This window comes from Hesperophylax consimilis, chromosome 22 (assembly GCF_061612785.1).
Source record: "Hesperophylax consimilis isolate HC1 chromosome 22, BYU_Hcon_1.0, whole genome shotgun sequence".
NCBI classification, from domain to species: Eukaryota; Metazoa; Arthropoda; class Insecta; order Trichoptera; family Limnephilidae; genus Hesperophylax; species Hesperophylax consimilis.
In genome coordinates, this window is record NC_142857.1 from 21,189,033 (window position 1) to 21,209,919 (window position 20,887).

The 20,887-nt window shown below is 41.0% G+C and overlaps 1 protein-coding gene across 1 annotated transcript; it reads right to left on the reverse strand.

Moving 5' to 3' along the window:
• Positions 1 to 77: 77 nt before the first annotated feature.
• APC7 (anaphase-promoting complex subunit 7) lies at positions 78 to 20,544 on the reverse strand. The gene is made up of 10 exons (XM_089645642.1): positions 20,419 to 20,544; positions 17,803 to 17,942; positions 16,482 to 16,663; positions 15,608 to 15,793; positions 10,380 to 10,591; positions 9,344 to 9,596; positions 7,687 to 7,883; positions 6,969 to 7,145; positions 6,111 to 6,312; positions 78 to 4,857 (listed from the first exon to the last, which is right to left on the reverse strand). The coding sequence occupies exons 1-10, from the start codon at positions 20,485 to 20,487 to the stop codon at positions 4,730 to 4,732; spliced, it is 1,746 nt and encodes a 581-aa protein (XP_089501768.1). The 5' UTR covers positions 20,488 to 20,544; the 3' UTR covers positions 78 to 4,729.
• Positions 20,545 to 20,887: the final 343 nt, after the last annotated feature.

A 20,887-nucleotide genomic window follows, 5' to 3' on the forward strand; every position in this document is an offset into this window, starting at 1 on the left:
AGCTTAAGCTTGTTAATCTCTAAATTAAGTGTTATTTTTATATTAAATAGATTTTTTATATAAAGTGCACTGTTTTTTTTTAATATTTGAACCTCATTTTAGAATGCTAGATACTTCCAGTACCGCCCTGGTGAGACACCACCATTCTGAGTAGAAATGTTTCTTGAAATGGCTTTCGTGACCAGATCTGAGTGGCCAGGAACTTCTCAACCTTCCCTCTTTCCATTTCCTTCCTCCTCTACTTCATTCATCCTCATAATGCTATGGTCCCACTGGCTTTGGGCAGTTGGAACTCTTGTGTGGTATTCTCATAAAATGACTGGATGGGTGGGAATTTCAATGGTTCTCTCATCACTAGAGCAAAGAGATAGCCCATACATTTAATTTAGGATACTATTTTTTCAGAAATTATAACAATACAGTTATCTAATGTTGTATATTTATTTACTTAAATATTATGGCATTTGAGACAACTTGTTTTAAGAAAACAATATTTTTGCTCCACAAACAAAAATAAATAATGCATAGCTAAAAACTGTTTAATACACAGACATTCAAATTGATAGAATTCGAATGAGGTGGGTAAATTATAACACATTTGTAAAAGTGTAACAAAATATTCAATTTTGTAAACAAGCTGGAACTTGCAATTTGCCTAAGCAGATTGTATTTTCGAGGGCCAAATGGTGATATTACAATGTGAGTTGCCTGTATATTTAGAAAGATTCATTTATTGACAAATCACAGAAAAGTTGACGGTCACGCTCCTCCTGCGCTCCACGCAATTGGTGTGTTCGCCTTTCTCTGATTGGCTGGTCGATCAATTTGAATGCCTAAGGTTTGATGTATAATTCTTGATGTACAATAAAAGTTTCAAAAGAGATGGATTAGTTGTCTCATGGCACATTATTGTTACATATTTGTTTATGAAATGTTTTACAGTACAAGGTACATTATTATTTTCTTTGGCTTCTGGTATTAGAAAATAAAACACATAAATAACAAAACTTATTACATAGGTACCGTTTTCATTATTATGTTATTTTGACATGAAAATTTAATGTAATGTGATGTGCTTAAAATCGGAGAGCCTTTATAAGCCCCATTCGACTCTATTATATATTGTAATTGCAGATAATAATTCAACAACAAAAAAATTGTTGATGTTTAAATGTTGAAGGATACAATATTACAAGTGGGTACAAAACATAACTATAAAGTAACTTCATATTTACCCAATTTAAAAAAAAACTGAGTAATTTTCGTCAAAACTATTCAAACGGTGGTTAAGGCCCTTTTCGTTAGGTTACGCAAGCACATCTGATACTCGACGATTCAAGTATAATACTGTCATACATCTGCGCCGAGGTTCATAGACGTTTTGTGAACTTGTCGGCGATGCCAGTCTCCTACGACCAGCCGAGCGAGATCATTGCCACTCACGTCGTTAAACATGGCGTCACTTGTTCCACACATTTTGTAACAATGCGTGTACTTTAGATCAATGCTAGGAACAAAACAGTCAACATGACAGGATATAACATCGAGAGCCGCGGCAACTGTTTGTTGTGAGTGAGATTATGAAGGAATTCTAGTTTTGACATTTCGATAATTCAACAAAGATTGTTTTCGACACGGGTCTCGTGATTTCAGTAGTGTACAGTGCGCAACAAGTTTGCAACGTGAGTATCAGATACTTGCCTATCCCTGTGAAAGAAGGGCCTTAGTTCTTGCTTTATAACAAATTTCACAAAATTTAAATTTAATTAAATTAATTAGAATATAGGTAAGTAGTTGCTTATAAGAGATACAAATGTTTTACAAAGTAGTATGGCTGTATATTGAATAATTAAAGAATTTGAACATGGCAGAATATGTCTAAATACGAGATATATGCATTAAATATAGAGTAAAGCAGTAAATATGGCTTTGACATTTGTACATAATAGTATATAAAAACTAAAATGCGTAATATGGATTTAACTACATATAAACATAAACGCAGGTACATTTGATTATGGATTCTTCGCAAATAAATCTTATACTCTGCAACAGAGTTTAGATAAATTAGGATTAAAATAAATGTGATATATAAGGAAGGGATTAATAATCCTTGTATGCACAATTTAAAAAAATATATTTTTTGAATGATGATTTTCAGTTGAAGTTTATTTTTCTGTCCCCTCTCAGGCCTTTGGCATATTCTGTCAGAAGGTCAGAGTGTTTCCGCTTTGCAATAAATCCAAATAAATGCAATATTTCTAAATGTATCCGAAAACTAAAAACTTTTTTTGAAAGGTGACGAAATACGGTTAATTTTTAAACCGGGTAAGTAATATAATTTTTGAAATATAATTTTTTTTAATGCAAACAAAAAAATGTTTTAAAAATGGCACACCTTACGTTTTTACTGAACTAACATTACTGATAACGAAGAAAAAAAAGAAAACACATTTTATTACACAAATGTAAAAAACATTTGAATCACCTCAATTTTTTGTTATTTCATATAAAAATAATTAATAAAATAAGTTTCTCAAATTGCGGTCGGAACCTTTGCTTTCATAGAGGCGTACATTTTAATTCTTCTGTGGTTAACTTCTGGATTTGAATATAAAGCATGGCGTTTTCTCTTTCTAACACCGTTTACAGAAATATATCAATGGACGCCCAAGAAAGTGATATTACGATCAAGTGAATCAAATTCTTGAATCAGATCATGTCAAGATTCAGAATAACAGAGTGTGTACATTGTGTGTGTATATGTGAATGAAGCAAGAGTGTGAATGTGTTTCAAGACAGTTGTGTGGTAGTTCATCCTCTCTGCCTACCCCTGCAGGAATGGCGTAATGGTTAGTTAGTTAGGCACACTTGTCAGCAAAAGCCCCCTGCTAAACTATTATTGTTTCATTAATTTTTTAAGTAGGTAGTAATTTCTTACGATTATTTATATGTGTATTACGTTATTCTACTTTGCTGTTCAATTTAAATTCCGTAGTAATACATTGTCTTAACTAATATGGCCAAAAGCATTGATATACCCTTAATTACTATGTTATGTTGTCTACATGCTTAGTACATAGCAGCAAGACATGTTTTTATGATAGAGTGATACAATTTGTTGCACTGCTTTTACAAAAGTGGACATGTTTGGTGTTCAAATATTGATACAGATTTGGGACTTATTCCGTATCCCAAGGTCCCATCTAAAATATTGTCATCTCCCTTGTTCGCCTCTTTTCTTCAAAGTATTACCCACGTACTACGAGAAAGAAGAAGACTTCAAAATAAACTACCTACTCAGCAGTGAGATAACAAGTTTTCAACATTTGTAATAGTCTCGTCAATGGTGGTTCATCTTATCTCGTTACCTACAATCGAATCATTATTCACTAAAATTGGTGACTGGTGATCCCAAAGATATTAGAAGAACGAGATATGCTATGTTGGCCGCCGGACCGTAGCCGGAGTACTACCTAATTAGGGTACTTTGAACGGTATCGGGACGTGTATGCACAGAAATCTGTTCTATGTATTAGTGCGGATACCTTAGCGCAAGCGAAGGTGTGCAGTAGTATTGATGAACAAAACCGGCGACACTCGGCAAAACAATTCCACTCAGTACGAACTGCGCATAGCACATCTCGTTCTTCTAATATCTTTGGGTGATCCCCAAATTCAATATCGTCATGTTGTGAGTTAAAAATAATTGTGTTGTGAGATGTGCACCTAAAAATGTAAGAACTTAAAAGGTGATAACTTACAAGGTAAGGCTTTATACTTTTCTATTCTCTCTTTTTACATTTTTTAACGCGATCGAATGAGCTTCAAAAATCAATTACAATTTTAATATAAACAGTATTAAATTAAATTATTAACCAACGTTTGAATACTTTAAAAAAAAAAAAATAATATATATATATATTTTTGAATGTAAGTACGTAATATGTACGTTATTAATTAATCGATAAAATTATCAGTGTCAAAACAAGGTTAAGGGCCAATTGTTTCACAGAACGTAAACAAATCAAATTTCAAAGTTAATATTAAGTTCTGTGTAAATCCCTGAGGTGATGTAATTTTTATTGCTAAACGGCACTATACAAATTGTCCGATTATACCTACATAATAATAATGGATTCAAAATATTTGAACTTGTCTAAATTGGTATGTATGTGTCAAAATATTATTTTTCACAAACCAACGAACAAGATGTCTGGGGGCAAAGAACTGTAACTCCGGTAGGTGATTCTACACGATAGTACAGCATAAAGTTTTGTTTGAAATTTCAACATTTTAAGGTACTTACGGCATTTTTATCGGGTAAGTTCGACCATACACTACACATTTTTGGTAATTAATACATGTTGTATGAAAAAAGAACAATGGAATTTCGAAGAAAGTTATTTATCTGTTTTACTAGTACTATATCACGTAGAATCACCTCCCGAAGTTACTGCACTTTACCACCAAAAATCATAATTGAAGCCAGGCGCACATGGATGACTTTTGTCACGGCAACAGTTTTGTCACTGTTTCAAAATCCGATTTTGAAACTGTTGTGTGACAAAAGTCATCTATGCACGCCTGTCCAAGTGTTCAGAATTAATCTTATATGAGAAATCCTGCAGTCTTATTAAATCTATGGAGTTTTAACTTGGTAAAGTTAACAGTACGGAGAGGGGTGGATAGACCCAGTTTCCTGGGGAAGTGAGGTTATGCGAAGGGTTCAGGGAACCTCGAGGTCCATATCGCTCCAGACCGCTTCCGTTTCACTTTCTTCCTGGCCGTTGCTGGCGTCGCTGGGAAGGTTAGGTTCTGCCACCAGGTCATACGTCGTGTCATTGTCTTCCACTCCTAAACGACGAAAGAAAGACAATTTAAAAAGAATTCGGGCAAAAGTTTGTTAAAATTCAATTTCAAACATTGAAGTTTGTTTTAGTTCAATCAAATAAGGATTTTTATATAATAAACAGAATAATTCCTACCAAACTGAATTTTTGCTGAATACACAGACATTTCGCAACGCTGTATAAACTGCAAGCAACACGCATAAAGCATTTTACAACAAAAAACATCACGGGTCTATGACACCTGGTGTTGTGTTATTTATTTACTAAAGCGGAGATGGTTTACAAACAAAACCCATCTCCCATCTCACCTCATTCCATAACAGTAACCCTTGTAACGGGATAAATTAAGTACCCGTTAATTTTATGGTGTGGATGTCCTACAACTGGCGACACTATTAGACAAGGTTCGGAGTTGGCTGACGAAACGAAATGAGCTTCGTCTTCAGTATTCGGGTGGCGGATCCAGCAATCAGACGTACGGGGAAGAAAGGACTCTTCGCGGATGGCATTCAACACGGAATCGGGAGGTTTTTAATTTTTTCATTAAGCATTTCAATATTCAATCTTTAGTTTCTTTTTCTATTTTCAACATTGGTTTACTATAATTTATAAATTTTGTTCTATCGTTTATATATGGAACTGGCGCCCTTATTATTAATCGTAATGATATTTAAAATTATAATTCATTATTTTACTACCTACAATTTAGTATAACTTATCATCAACCACCATGTTAATTATTTTTACGTAAAATAAGACCGACCTACTAACGCTTCTTCGAGGTTAGTTGCACCCTAAGATTATTTATATTTTAATTAATCATTTGAGTCTCTTGCTAGATTGTTTTACAATAAATTATATTTCTTAAGTATGAATCTTTTATTTAAGATAATCATCCTCCTTATTCTTACATTTAATAGCTTAAATTCACCTTTGTTATTTTTTGGCTGATATTTATTAATTCACACAATTTTTTTAATCGTTGCACCCTGTCCCTGTGATAAAGTTCACCAGGGTTGTCATTAGATATTTGACTGTCTCCTGGTTCTACAATGTATCTTCCCTGGTTACTGAGACTTGTTCCATCAGGGCGGAACATTGGTACCATAGGTGAATTGGAGTCTCTTCAATTTTGTTACATTTCCTGCATCTATTGGTATTTTCCCCTCCCAACAACTGCATGTTTTTCTGTGTCTGAGATGGCAGTGTCCCGTTAATAGTCCTATCATTTGGTAATGTGTTGGTTGGTATGCGTACCTGGGTGCTGCGCCTGTCCGGGCGGATGCGGGGGCGCCCTGTCCAGCTGTGCCAGTGCGTCCAGGACGCTTCGGCTACCAGGCTCCAGGGCCAGCGCAGCCACGTAGTGCTGCAGGGCGCGCTCCGCCCCCGTGGCGCCTCCACGCCGCGCCCACGCCTCCCCCAGAGCCTGGTGTAAGGCAGCCGACGGGCAGATGGATACCTGGAAAGCAGAAAGATAAATTAGATAGCTATTTAATGTAAATAGTATGTGAGATAATACCATATTAATGTTTCACATGATCTTCTTTGGAGGTCAAAGTGGAATGCTAAGGTCAGTCAGATGATAGCATCAGGAGTCATTTAATTCTTCTATTGTCGCCGTTCAGGCAAAAGTCACCAACCTACGTGCACAAGTTTTGAGATATACTAGTCCCTGTGAGAGCTCGTATGTATGTCACCGACGATGGTCCTCTTCCTTCTCACATGTCTTGTATGAAAACAAAAGACAAAATACTAAGGCAGATACTAGAACGATGAATTCACATACAACCTCTTGCTGGGACTAGTATATGCATTGAAATTTTAATGTTAGAGAAATAATTATCTTATTTGAATGAAAGCTTTTGAAAATTCCATTACATAAACTTTAAAACCTTATTTTGTTATTTATGTAACATATTTCAGCTTTTAAATTTGCAGTATCTCGAAAATGTATGTTTTGGTGTGGGGACTTGCCTGAACAGCTATGATGTAGTTTATATAGGAAATATGTATGTGTATCGCTAATACAAACAGATTGCTACATTGAATTGATAGAAACATTAATTCCAAACACAGCGAGCTGCAGAACAGAAGGAAAGTGGATTTATCAATCACCTGTTTCTCCAGCAGGTCTATGGAAGCCTGCGGGTCCTCGTCAGAGTCCAGCAACCGAGAAAGAGCAAGCGCAGCAGGTAGGTGTGCCTCATCCTGTGCCAGAGCTCGCTCCAGCAGCGCCCTCGCTCTCACAGCACCACCGCCCCCGCCTTCCTTGATCAGCACGTTTGCGTACAGCTGGGGAGGAAATACACTTGTGTAAAAGGATGGGAATTTTAGATATTCAATAGTTACATTAACTGAGAAAACAAAGAAAAAAAACGAGAGACAATATTTTCATATAAGCTAATAATTATCTTACATAAGAAGTGTTTGAGCGTATTTAAAAAAAATTGAGTGAGCGATTTCCGGGCGTCTGGTTTGGGTTTATTCCAGCCTAGGGAAGTTCAAAATAAATTCATAAAAATCACCTATCTACAGTTACCCAAATTTGGGTAGCTATCGCTTGAGTGACTAAGCTACTATTGAATGTACATATTTAAAATTGCTGCAAGCAATTCTCCCTTAGATCAGTTGGGTAATCTTATATTTGTCAGTAAAGAGGTGAAATCGGAATGACCCGAGGGTTCACAGGAGCTATGCAAACAGTCTCAATTTTTGGTCATTCAATGAAGAACCTCCATATTAGTCATCTTGCTCAGGGTATTTTGAGGATCTGCCATATATATAAATTTCAAAAGCTTCAGTCTAACCGCTTATACTGTCTAATTACACTGACCGTAAGAGCCCTAGGGCAGTTGGGAAGGGCCTTGCATGCGCTAGCTGCCACGGCGGCCGCCTCACGGGGGCGCCGCAGGGCCAGATGCACCTCGGCCAGCCCCGCGTAGCCTTCGTAGCGTCCGGGGGCCATCTGCAGTGCCTCGCGGAAGTGTGCCTGGGCCTCCATGTACTTTTTCAGGCCTACTAGGATGCTGCCTGGAGTGAAATAAAGATATTATAATATGCATAACTTCTCAGAATTAAATGATTCACCATGTATTATCCAGACGGGGCTTACGAAAAAATTATCACTGACACCAAAAATATTATCTTGCAGTCGAAAGATTGGAAGGATTGCTTTTTACCCTGTAATATGAAAATTATTTAATTTTGAGGCAATGTTTATTTATTCATACGCCTAAAAAGGCTGTTCCATAAGAACGATATATGAAATCATACGTATACAGAGTACACAGGAGAATATCTATTGACTGATCAAGATAAATAAAATAATATGGCCGGAGCGCTGACGCCACAACTGAAGCGTGCACGCATACTATAAATTATGAATCTCTATACTATTCTCGTATCTGTGAACGAATGATCAATCCAGGTCAGTAGTGACCTGCGAGCCGTAAGACTCAACGTCGTTGACCGTCACGGGTCTCTCGGCTCCTGGGTCATTCGGCTCACCGGGTCTTGCAGATTTTACAGATCACAACCTTACTCATTCGCAAACCATGAAGATCCGGTTCACTGAGCCGAGTCGATCGTGAACTACTCACGTCTACTCTGAACATTATCATTTCTAACAGGTCTGGAGAATCAAACAGAGTAAAATTCTTCTATCGGATAATTAAAGATAAAAGGAATTATCAAAGTACGATGAACAGATTAATAACATATTACTCTGGCGATTTTGTTCTTTCCTCAATATCATTGGCCTGGTATTTTTTTTTCATAATTTATGATAATAGAATTTTATTTATTATGTGTCCCTTTGAGAACTGTCAGAACGTGATAATTTTTGTGTTATTTACGAGTTTTACTAAGAGCTTCATAACTCACGTTTTGGGAAACGTAGCCTCATTCTAAATAATTTTTTGGAAAGATTATGAAATCCACTATCGAATTGTGTACATTTTATGAAAACGTCAAAAATATGTAAAAATCGCTTACCATTATTTCAAAGCCTTGAAAAATGTACTTTTTTCTGAGTAGTATAAAGAAATAACACTTTATATATTGAAGAAATATATTTAAAAACTATTAGTCACCTCAAAATATTAACGTCCAAACTAAAATATTTTTAATAAATTATTTAGAAACGCAATAAATTATTAACGAACATCTTGACAGTTTTAATCGGCTTAGATAATGCACCTCTACTTTCCATAGATATTCTTGAATACAGACGCGTAGCGTTATTCATTATCGATACTCTGTTTTTTAAATCATGGGAATCCGTAAACTAGTGATGAAAATAAATCAATTTTTGTAAAATCTCGCGCGTTTACGTGAAAAGACGTTCTAATGTCTTGACCGCTATTATCATATTTACGTCTTTTGACGTTCTAATGTTCTGAGTGGTTAAGTTAATTTTATAAGGATTTTTTTCCAGGTTAAAAACCAAAAAATTAAACACTACGCACATGGGTAGTATTTTTTTTTTGTACCTTTGAGCAGAAGTGACTCTGGGTCCCTTGGGTCCATCATGCAAGCCTTCTGCGCAAAGTAGGCGGCGCGTGGCAGCCTGCGCTTCTCGGCGTGGGAGTGCGCGAGGACCAGCCACTCTTCGCGCGCGTACTCGGTCATGGGCAGCGAGGGCGGCAGCAGGCGCGACTCTCTCTCGCGCAGCTGCCCCTCTCGCGCGAGGCAGGCAGCGTACAAACCCAGACCGCGCCTCATCAAGGGATCGGCTGCGTGAGCCTGGAATATAGATATATTTATATCAGTCTACCAATGTTAGAAGAGCTACAACGCATCATGAGATATTTTAGAAAGATTAACTCCTCAGTTTAGTTTGTTCACTTTTGGAAACAGCTCATATGATCTCATGGAAACCATTGCATCTCCTTTAGTGTCATGGTGAGAAATATGATCTAAATAGTGTTGGAAAGAAAAAACTTAATAAAAAAAAGCTTTATATTCAAATCAAGAAGTTGAACAAACAACCACAGAAGAATTCAAATTTACACCTTCATGAGAAACCAAAGGTTCCAATCGCAATTTGAGAAAAATTTATGAAACTTTGTGAATTTTTCAATTATTTTTATATGAAACGACAAAAAAGTGAGGTGTATATTACACTTGTCTAATAAAAGGTGTTTTTTTTTCATTAACATCACATCAGTAATTTTAGATGAAAAAAAGGAAGGTGAACCATTTTGATGTCTCCACTCAAAATATTAATATTAAAAAAATTGTATGTTTATTAGGGTTATCAGCAATGAGAGAACGACTAAAGAAAATGAAGAATCACTCATACTAAATGGTTAACTCAAGATGTAAATTTATGTGTGAAATCAAGTATAAAAAGTATGCTTGTTGTTATGGCGGTTACAGCAGTAATGTTTCCTATGACAATTCAGTGGCAGAGGTCCACAAAATCCCAATCACTTATAATTGAACCTCAACTCAAATAGTGTGAGATTATTGGACATAACAGATTACTGACATTCTAATGTACTATTATATCCATTAGTTAATCACCCGCTGAAATGTGATGATAGCTTGACTGGTGTCTCCGGAGTAGTACTGCACCTCTCCCAGTGCCACTAGCAGCATGGGGCAGCCCCGAAGCAGCGCCCCCTCCTGGTCCAACACCTTGAGGGCGCGTACGCTAGTGGTCCACTCGCGCATGTGAAAGTGGGCGCGCGCATTCAGCCACCCCGTTACTAACGCGCCGTCTGGACCGGTGGCCACTGTGCAATGTATGATTATTATTTAAATTTGTATTAAGGTTAAAAGTAAAGAAAAGTGGTCTCAGAATAGAACCCTGGGGGACTCCAGAAAAAAGAAAGACTTCGACAGAAGTAGACGTTAATTTCAATTTGAATTAAGTTTACTATAATAATAATAAACCTGCAGTACGAAGCAGTGCCGAAAGACCTAAACATAGGTGGCTGGTCAATGCAGATGGAACTGGAGGGAGACAGCACGAGATTGACAGAAGTGGGGGTGAACCTTGAGGTGATAATGCTGCAAGCGTTATAGCACTAATGATGATGTTTCAATATTTAACATTGTAATCGACCAGCTAGGTCTTTTACACAGACTGTAAGATAGGGGGCCGGTCAGTCCGTAGTTAGCCGCTAGGTCCGGGTAGAAATCTGCTTTACCCTTGCTCGGGTCGGTAAAGGAATCTACTTTTATCCTTGCTCCGGTCGGTACAGGAATCTGCTTTATCGTTGCTCCGGTCGGTACAGGAATCTTCTTTATCCTTGTTCCGGTCGGTACAGGAATCTTCTTTATCCTTGCTCAGTTCGGGGCCGGGATCTGCTTTATCCTCGGTGCGGGAGGAAGCAGGCAGGGGCAGAAATCCAGGGGGGAGCCAAGTCAAAGAAGTATCCAAGTTGAGATCCGGAGAGAAGCAGTCAGGAAAAGCGAGAGTAGAGTAGCTGGTGGCGGTCCAAGGCAGAGAGAGCGAGCTGAAGGCTGGCGCGCCGTATTTATTGTGCAATCCCCCTCTCCCGACTTTGGGGAGGGCGGGATCGACGTGCTGCCTTCATTCGCGGGTTGTTGATGATCCACGGGCTGTGAGGTCCGCTAAGATTTAATTAGCAGAGGTCACAACCTTTAGAACTACTCTACTCTTTATGCTCTTTTAATCGACCCTAACCACTCCTCCCTACCATTTTTATTTATTAATCAGTTGTACATAATTCATTCAGTGTGGGGGTCCCCGGCCCAACATATTCAGGGGAAATCGTAATTAATTTTCTTATATTTAATTTTACACAAATTCTTATTATCTAGTTATGCTAAGGAGAGTCCGGCCGTTTTATCAAGGTCTTTTATTTCGTAATATCTACGGCCGAACTCTCTCAAAATTGGCGCCTTGATGTGGATGCGATGTGGATGCCACTGTGGATGCCGCTGCAGGATCGCGGTGCGGTGGTGCGGCTGACAAGAGGACGATAATTTTTACCGCCGGCCGTACGTATTCTCCGGTACTGGTTTTTTCCCGGACTGCTCGTACCCGGCCTTCGGTCACCGGCGTAGCTTCGATCGCTCGCCCTCTGGGCCAGCTGTTGCGCGGCAGGGCGTACCCGCGCTCTAGGCAGCCACGCGTTATTCTCCCGCCATAGTAGGCCGGTCTCCCACCGGCCCGTACCCAGGGGGCACGTTGTGCTTTCCATGAGGGCCTCGGCACACTGTATATCTGTAGACACCCGGCTCACGGCGGTCAAGCCAAGCGAGTCAACTGAAAAGTCCCTTTTGATGAGTTCACCGATTTTACTCATTTCAGTTGTTTCGCCGATCATATTAAGCGTGGTGCCGCTGTCTACGTCACGCCGGGTACCTCCGTGTTTGATCCAGCCGAGCGCGGTTCGTGACGTCATGCGGCCGCCATCTTCTTCCTGGACCTCCCGAGACACGATCAAATGCACATTGTCCTGGCCGATCAATAACCGTGGTTTCACTTGCCCGTGGCCGGCCACTTTTTGTCGCGGGAGATCTAGGTCCGTCACTGTGTTTGCGATAATGGGGTATTCGGCCCCGTCACCGCGCACGTAAAGTTTAACACGCTGGGATGCGCTATCCGATGAGCACATTCCGTTGGCACCACGTATACGAAGTCCACAGGGTGGTCCGAGCACCCCCACTTTGTCGGCGAGTTCGGCATCGATGAGGGTCACGGTTGACCCCTCGTCGAGCAGCGCGTGGGTAGACACTTGCCCCTTTGGGCCACATATTTTTACTGTGACTACTTTAAGCAAAACCGAACTTTGCCCGATCCAAGTCGCGTTCACGGTCTCACTTGCGACGAAGGGAGCTGTATTGTACCTCGCGGTTTCGTGTAGTAATTTGTGATGTAACAGGCGGCACGGGCCAACGCCGCAGCTCGTACGAAATTTACACACCCGCGTGTAATGTCCTTTGTCCAAGCACTTGTGACACACGCGCGCACTTTTTACCAAGTCCCACCGGGCGGGAATGTCAATCGCGGCAAACTGTGGGCACTCCCGTAATTTGTGCAAACTGTTGAATTTTGCGCAATTTTCACTGTTTACCGCAATCTTCTCACTTCTCACCGCCGAAGTACTTTGCGCGTGCACTTGGTCGCGACGGGTCCGGGAAATCCGGGAGGGGTCAACGAGACCCGACCTCGGGACGGCATTTGCCAGCCGCTTCAGGAACGCTGCGAACTGGTGGATATCGGCAGCGGCGGCACTGTCCGCGACCTTGTCGAGCCACGCGATGCGTAGGGCCAGCGGCATTTTCGACGCCACCTCGCTGAGTAGTGGCGGGTTGCTTCGGTAATTGTCCGACAAGTTACCTAGCGAGGCAACGACATTTTGAACAGTTCCCGAAAATTCCACTATAGCTTCGTTGGAGGCATCTTCAGGTAAGAGCGGCAATTTCTTCACTTTATCGTACATCATGGCGGCAATTGCGTGTGCGCCGCCGAAACGGTGCTTCAGCACGTCGATAATCTCCGGGACCTGAGCGGGGTCCATTAGGAGAGGGTTGACGGCATCGCGCGCTTTTCCGCGCAGCGCGCGCTGTAATCTTATTAGATTCTCAGCAGCCGTCATCCCGCATGTCGTTGTCGATTGTTGGTATTGTGCGTGAAAGGTCGGCCACTCAACCGGGTCCCCGGAAAATGTCGGCAGGTCCTTGGCTGTAGATTGCCGGGCGATGAGGGAAACCATACGATTGTCTTCCTCCTGGGCTCTCGGGGTACTTCCAGACTGCGAGCTGCGGATAGTGTCTACCACAGCCGCGGTGAAGTGTGCGAACGGGTCTTGTCTGGAGTTTACCCAATCTTGCGTGTGGCGGGCAGTCTCATCCGCCATCGGGTTTCCAGGGAATGGACCGCCAGGGTTGTAAGATCTAGAGTGGTTGGCGGAAGATGTGCTTCGAACGCACGGGGTTGGGCCTCCATGCGGGGCGGCTCGCATGCTGCCGTCGGCTTGGCGGCATGCTGTGACGTCTCGGGCAGCCGCGATAAATCGAGCGGCTGTGGTGTCTCGAGCGGCAGCCTTGAAGCTCCGAGCGCGGCAATTAGTTGCTCGATCTGCCGGGCAGAGTCCCGGGAGCGTTTTCTCTCGGCTCGCAGTTCTCGTTGCAGCTGGCGGAGAGTGTTCTCTGTGGAAGCCTCGCTGTCTGATATGAGGCGCTCATCCGCGGAGACTGCGGCAGGGGCGGGTGCGGTGGCCAGAGCCGCTGCCGGGGCAGCTCGTGCTCTAGCCAGTTCAGCTTGATGGGCAGCAGGTCCGGCATGATCTGGGCCGGGGGCTGCTGCGGGGGTTGGGCCGGGCACTTCGGGGCCGCGGCGTGTGTCATCTCGTTCGGTAGCGCCCTCCTCACGGGCGCCCTTGCCAGAGCGGAGCGATCGAGACATCGTAGCGGCTGGTGACTAGATCCGTTTCGAAAGGACCACTATGTAATCGACCAGCTAGGTCTTTTACACAGACTGTAAGATAGGGGGCCGGTCAGTCTGTAGTTAGCCGCTAGGTCCGGGTAGAAATCTGCTTTACCCTTGCTCGGGTCGGTAAAGGAATCTACTTTTATCCTTGCTCCGGTCGGTACAGGAATCTGCTTTATCGTTGCTCCGGTCGGTACAGGAATCTTCTTTATCCTTGTTCCGGTCGGTACAGGAATCTTCTTTATCCTTGCTCAGTTCGGGGCCGGGATCTGCTTTATCCTCGGTGCGGGAGGAAGCAGGCAGGGGCAGAAATCCAGGGGGGAGCCAAGTCAAAGAAGTATCCAAGTTGAGATCCGGAGAGAAGCAGTCAGGAAAAGCGAGAGTAGAGTAGCTGGTGGCGGTCCAAGGCAGAGAGAGCGAGCTGAAGGCTGGCGCGCCGTATTTATTGTGCAATCCCCCTCTCCCGACTTTGGGGAGGGCGGGATCGACGCGCTGCCTTCATTCGCGGGTTGTTGATGATCCACGGGCTGTGAGGTCCGCTAAGATTTAATTAGCAGAGGTCACAACCTTTAGAACTACTCTACTCTTTATGCTCTTTTAATCGACCCTAACCACTCCTCCCTAGCATTTTTATTTATTAATCAGTTGTACATAATTCATTCAGTGTGGGGGTCCCCGGCCCAACATATTCAGGGGAAATCGTAATTAATTTTCTTATATTTAATTTTACACAAATTCTTATTATCTAGTTATGCTAAGGAGAGTCCGGCCGTTTTATCAAGGTCTTTTATTTCGTAATATCTACGGCCGAACTCTCTCAAAATTAGTCTAAACATTTTAATACATAGTCAATTCAAACTATTTCCCCGTACAGCGTTGCTTAGGGGCGCGTTGATTGGTCCGGGGCGGTCGCCTGGGCCGGCCAGGCGCTTGTGGTGAGGGGAAGCGATGCGGGGGCGAGCGGGACTCGAGGTATCGAAGCCCCACGTAAGTTCTAAAACCACGCTCCCGCTCCGCGCTTCGACCATTATGAAATGACGGTCGCCGAGAGCGGTACACACCGTCCGGTACAAACATAATGTATGTATGTAACAGATATTATATTTTTTGCCACATTTGTTTTTTCAAGGACTCTCGTTTATGAGAGCCTTAAGTTCAATTTATTTTTTACTTCACACTTCAGAAATCGTGAGCATTTTAGATCAGGTTCTAGTTCATATTAAATTAGTGGTTTTCTGAATTTCCACAAGGTTCTATTATGGGACCTCATCTAATTTTTCTTTTTGATATTGACTAATTATTCTTAATTTTTCTACTGTTACTTATTAACATAATACAAACTAACCTTCATTCACGATAGCTAACACCTCTGAAGGTTTGACCATAAGTTTGAGCAATCTATCGGCGGCCTCAATGGCGAATGGGCAGGCCCTCAGTGCCTCCCGGTATGCTGTGGCGGCAGGTCGCACCAGGCCCACACGCTCAAACGCCTGGCCAAGGCACATGTTTATCTTGGGGGTGCGGTGTTTCCCTGGAAAGGAAAATGGCATATAAGTTAACTATTTCGTTGGTTACAGATAAGCTGGAGTTTCTGAATACATAATGATGGACACACCTAATAGAAAATTTTATTAAGGGAATGATTTTTCGAAATAGGCCCCAAAGAATGGGATCATAGGATTGTCAGATCACACGGCAAATAATGGTCAAGTGGGTGCCTCAAGAGCTAAACTGACTGCGGGGATGAAGACTGGAGCAGTACGGGAGGTCTGAGGACTGAAGACGATTGCTAGAGACTGGAACCAGTAGCGAACATTTGTCATCATCATCACAGCTCTACACCCCAGGGTGGGATTTGGCCTCCTTCACAGATTTAATTTAATATCAACGGTATAAAATATACCATATACAGTAAATTATAAACAGTGACATCAGTACAGAAATCTTCTAGTGAGGCGGGTTACTTTCATATTTGTAATACTGATCATGTTATTGCAATAAACGCCCGGGTTGACGGCAATTAAAAAAAAATGTTCTCAAATGGCTGTGGTCTGTCCTCATTCGCCACCAATCCTCCTCCACATAGTCTAAACATCCCTTCCTCAGTCTGTCTCTGAGTCGTTTCCACTGGGACACCCACACATTTTCGACGTCCTATCTGTAAGTACATTTGTGTAACAGCAAGACCATGAAATAAATGTAGTTGTATATCTGTGTACCTGAGATACTCTGAAGGATGTCAATGGAAGGCTGTGTCTGCCGCATGTGAACATAACACAAGTGCATCTTGTACTTGATCTCAAGCTCAGGGTTGTACTCCTTGCTGTTCCCGCTGCCAGATCCTTCCTGCGCTTTGGATTGACTCCGATTCTTCAGCATAGACTTGCGCAGTTGAAGTGCTCTGGAAAAACCAATCAATTTATAGAACTGATCTGTAACTAACCATAACTTGTTCTAATAAGTCAGAACCAACTGTGAGTTATGAATTCAATTCGGTAAAATATTATGTATTAGTGCAGAAAATGAGGAAAAAAACATCGGCCACCCATAAAACGCATGAAAAGTCCAATACAGCCGGCAGATTGTCAACTACTACTGATAACCACGCAATGTGGCACGGTGAGCAAAACTTCGTACCCCTCTCACTCACTACCGCACCACTCGGAAAGTTGTCAACACACGCAGCCATACGTATATTCCATTTTTTTCTGCTGCATTCGATTAATATTTACATATTTTATCCAATACATAAATGAATTGCTGAGGAACAACTAAAATATGAACTCTGTATTTAGTATTACTTACAGAGATAATTTAATAATTTTAGATGTGGCAAATCAGTTGACAGCATCGGCAAGGAAGGGTTAACAAGGATAGTTGGGAAGCTGAGGTTATCTAGAAGTTGTCACCATTATTATCATTGGTGATACTTTCTTTGAAGTCCTGGCCGTCCCTAGGAAATGCCTTTCCCTTTAGTTCCATTTGCCAGTAGACAGCTACCCCCATTGTATACTTGCATGGCCTTAGCTCGACTCGCCTCGACTGGTCATACGATGAGAATAGCTGCCATGGTACAGGCAAGTAGCTACTGCCCGAGACTACAGACATTGTGACTGCCGAAAAAAAAAACATTAACACGCATAGGCCCGAGCAAACGAACTACAGACCTTTCGCAAAATTGTTCCGATGACATCCAGTGACGTGCGAGGTGCTGCCTTGTAACGTGGTGGGGGAAGGTAAGTGGCAAGTGAAACAAAAAATGTAGTAACTCTGATGCAAGCTACTGACCGACTCGCACACGATAGTAACTAGTATAATGCGGTGACATGGTGCAAGTAGCTACACTGAAGTAACTCAGATAGCAAAATCGCTCGCTGGCTCGCACTGCGTAGCCAGGCCTTAAGATTACGGTATTTGCTTTCACACCAACCAGCCAGCCATGCTTAGGTTCCTTCGACCTGCAGGCTTATCAAGAGAATGTAACCTAGCCTAAAATCCAAATTTCTAAAGCAGTTACAAAGATTATGTCATGTTACATACTTTCTGTAGATGGTCTCTGCTTTCCGGTAGTGCTGGAGGTGGTATAGAGAGTCTCCATAGTAGAAGAAGACTTGAAACATATCCTGGGGGGAGATATACTCCCCATAGTTATTTTCTCCGACAGTCACCACCATGGCGGCCTGAAAACTCACAAATATAGCTAAATAGGTAGGTTAACATTTATATATATATATATATATATTTATATAATTTTTTTTTTTTAAAAGAGGTGATGGACCGCCAAATAACTCCGTCTTGGCACACAGTCCTTGCCACATTCATACATACTCTTGTATTATTCTGACCGTTGACATGGCCCGACTCAAATATCTGATGCCACGTCTTCCTCGGGCAACCTCGACTTCTACCATTCACATTTCCGTCACATGAATATACACTCACACACTCTCTACACTCTCCTTTCTTCGTTCATTCGCTCTACATGCCCAAACTATCTAAGCGTCCTTTTCTTAATTTTACTCACTACGCTTACATCAGTCTTGCATTCTTTGCAGATCTACACATTTCTCACACAATCATTCATGGTTTTACCACACATACGTCTCAGGGATCTCTTTTCTACAGCATTCAGTCTACTTTTATCCTTCCTCTGTCAGTTCCATGCCTCACTGCCTTACATTAGGTTAGGTACCAGCACTCCATTGTGGACTGCTAGATTCGCTTCTTTGGACAATTTTTTGTTAGCACCAACTGCGTTCAGTCCTCCATTAATGGAGTTACCTGCATTTACCCTTCGTTCAAAATCTCTGTCGGCCTTCACATTTCTCATAAACATACTTCCCAAATACACAAACTCATCCACCTGCTCGAAGTATTATTCATCATTTGCAACTATCTATGTATTGTACACTTTTTTGTACGCTCTCTTTCAAACACCATGACTTTAGACCTACTTACATTCATCATTAATTCATTATTTATATATACTTCATTCATCCTAGACAAGAGAGACTGTAGATCTTCCATATTGTTAGCAATCAGCACCGCATCATCAACATACAACAGGCAACATATTTTCAGATAACTCACCTTATCGCGCCCGATCCCACCTCTTTTAATTCTTGTATGCAATTATCCATCTATAAATTGAATAACCACGATGACATTACGCAGCCTTGCTTAACACCTTTTGTTATATCAAACCACTCCGTAAAACCACCGTTCTCACTAATACATGCAATGCTTCCCTCATACAGAAACGAAATTGCCTGTATGAGATTCGTGTTCACTCCATACTTGGGCAACACCTTCCATAGCTTATTCCTGTCAACTCGGTCGTATGCTTTTTGTAGATCTACAAAGGCACAGAAGAGTTTCTGTTTTTTTCCAAGAAAGTTCTCAGTGAGCTTACGCAATGAGAAGATCTGGTCCATGCACCCCCTCCCACTCATAAAAGCACCTTGCACATCCCATATTTTATCCATTGTTTCCATTCTTACCCTTCCAATCAAAATTCTACCATACAGCTTGCCAACTGAACTTAGCAGACTAATAGCCCTCTGATTCCCACTTTCCATAGTGACCGTTTACTTTTGTATAACGGCATGATCACAGCCCTTCTCCAATCTAATGGCATATAACCCTACTTTAAACATTGGTTAAAAAGTTTGCAAAACCATGTGAGAATTATACGGCTATCTCCTTTAAAGTATTTTTCTGTGTATTTGTCTAATTCATGATAATGACCTATTCCATGCAATCAGATTTTCTACAAACCCAAAGGGTCATTAGTTCTTTGTGACTACAACTAATACCATCTTCACAGCGTTTTTTTTTAATGTTGTTTATGTACGCATACCTTTATAGGAAAGATTCATATTAAACAAGGTAATATTTTAGGACCGTTGGCCATGCTTAATATGAATATTTTTTTAAATAACATTTAGATTCAACTTAATTACTATAAAAACCAACATTTTTTCTGGGGAATGGAAACTACCGTCTTAAAGTTATTTTTTGTCAGTCAAAGTTTCATGCGATTTGACAGATCGGACACGTTTTTTTTTCTTCCCGTTTGACATATTTAATTGAGCGTGGCCAGGGATTCTAAAAGTTTACCTAAACACGTACAAATAGGTGTGGATAATTTAAGAAAGCATACAAAGGTATTCCTTACTGTAATGTAAATGATTTTGTAGGATAATCAATCTATATTTGCGATGATGAAGACCTTTGAAATAATTAATTTAAATCAATCAGTTTTAATCATTCTTGTATTAACGGTTTTATAGACAACTGTCAAATTGAAAGAAGGTAGACATATTCATAAGATCCATGTATACGTACACAATGCATATTGTATACGTATACATGGATAAATGTTCACAAATTTGTGCAATCGATATAATAAACCTTTTTGCCAAATATTGCCTTACAAAACTTTAAATTTATATGTATAAACATTACAATATTATAGAAATCAGTATTTTTTATGCGAATTTGTTAATTTTATTGTTACATATTAATAAAATATGTTAGAATGCAAATTACGCATGAAATATGTGCTTTTACATAACAGAGCTAGCTAGAGTTTGTATTTAAAATATTCGTCGTTAGCCAATTGATATAACATTAGCAATGTCTTATTTAGCTTACCAGTGTAACGCAATTGGAATATAGTTCATTTTCGTACATCAGCTTTACTTGGTTATAAAGGCAAGCCATTTTGCCGGTTTTAAATATTCTCGCGCAAAATTGACAAATCGAAATCTAAAATGACAGTTGCGCTTTGGCAGGTTATGTTTATATTATTTCCATGGGATAGGGATGGGGTCGCGGTATCGATCTGCATTACGTGAAGATCGGTATTTCAGGTAGCTACTTAGAAAATCTCAATTTATTTATTTATAAATAAGTACTTAGTGTGAAACATTATTTATTTTTACATGTGAATACCAGAAAACAATCACAACTTCTGTCTAGGGCTAGAGAGATTATGGCATCCCCAAGTGGGGTAGATTGTGAGGCTAAATGGAGTTGGGAAGGGAAGGCGATGGGTAAAAGAAAGGTCGGGAAATAGGTACCTGGTCACCAAACATGGCCAAAGCCATTTAAATAAAACAGA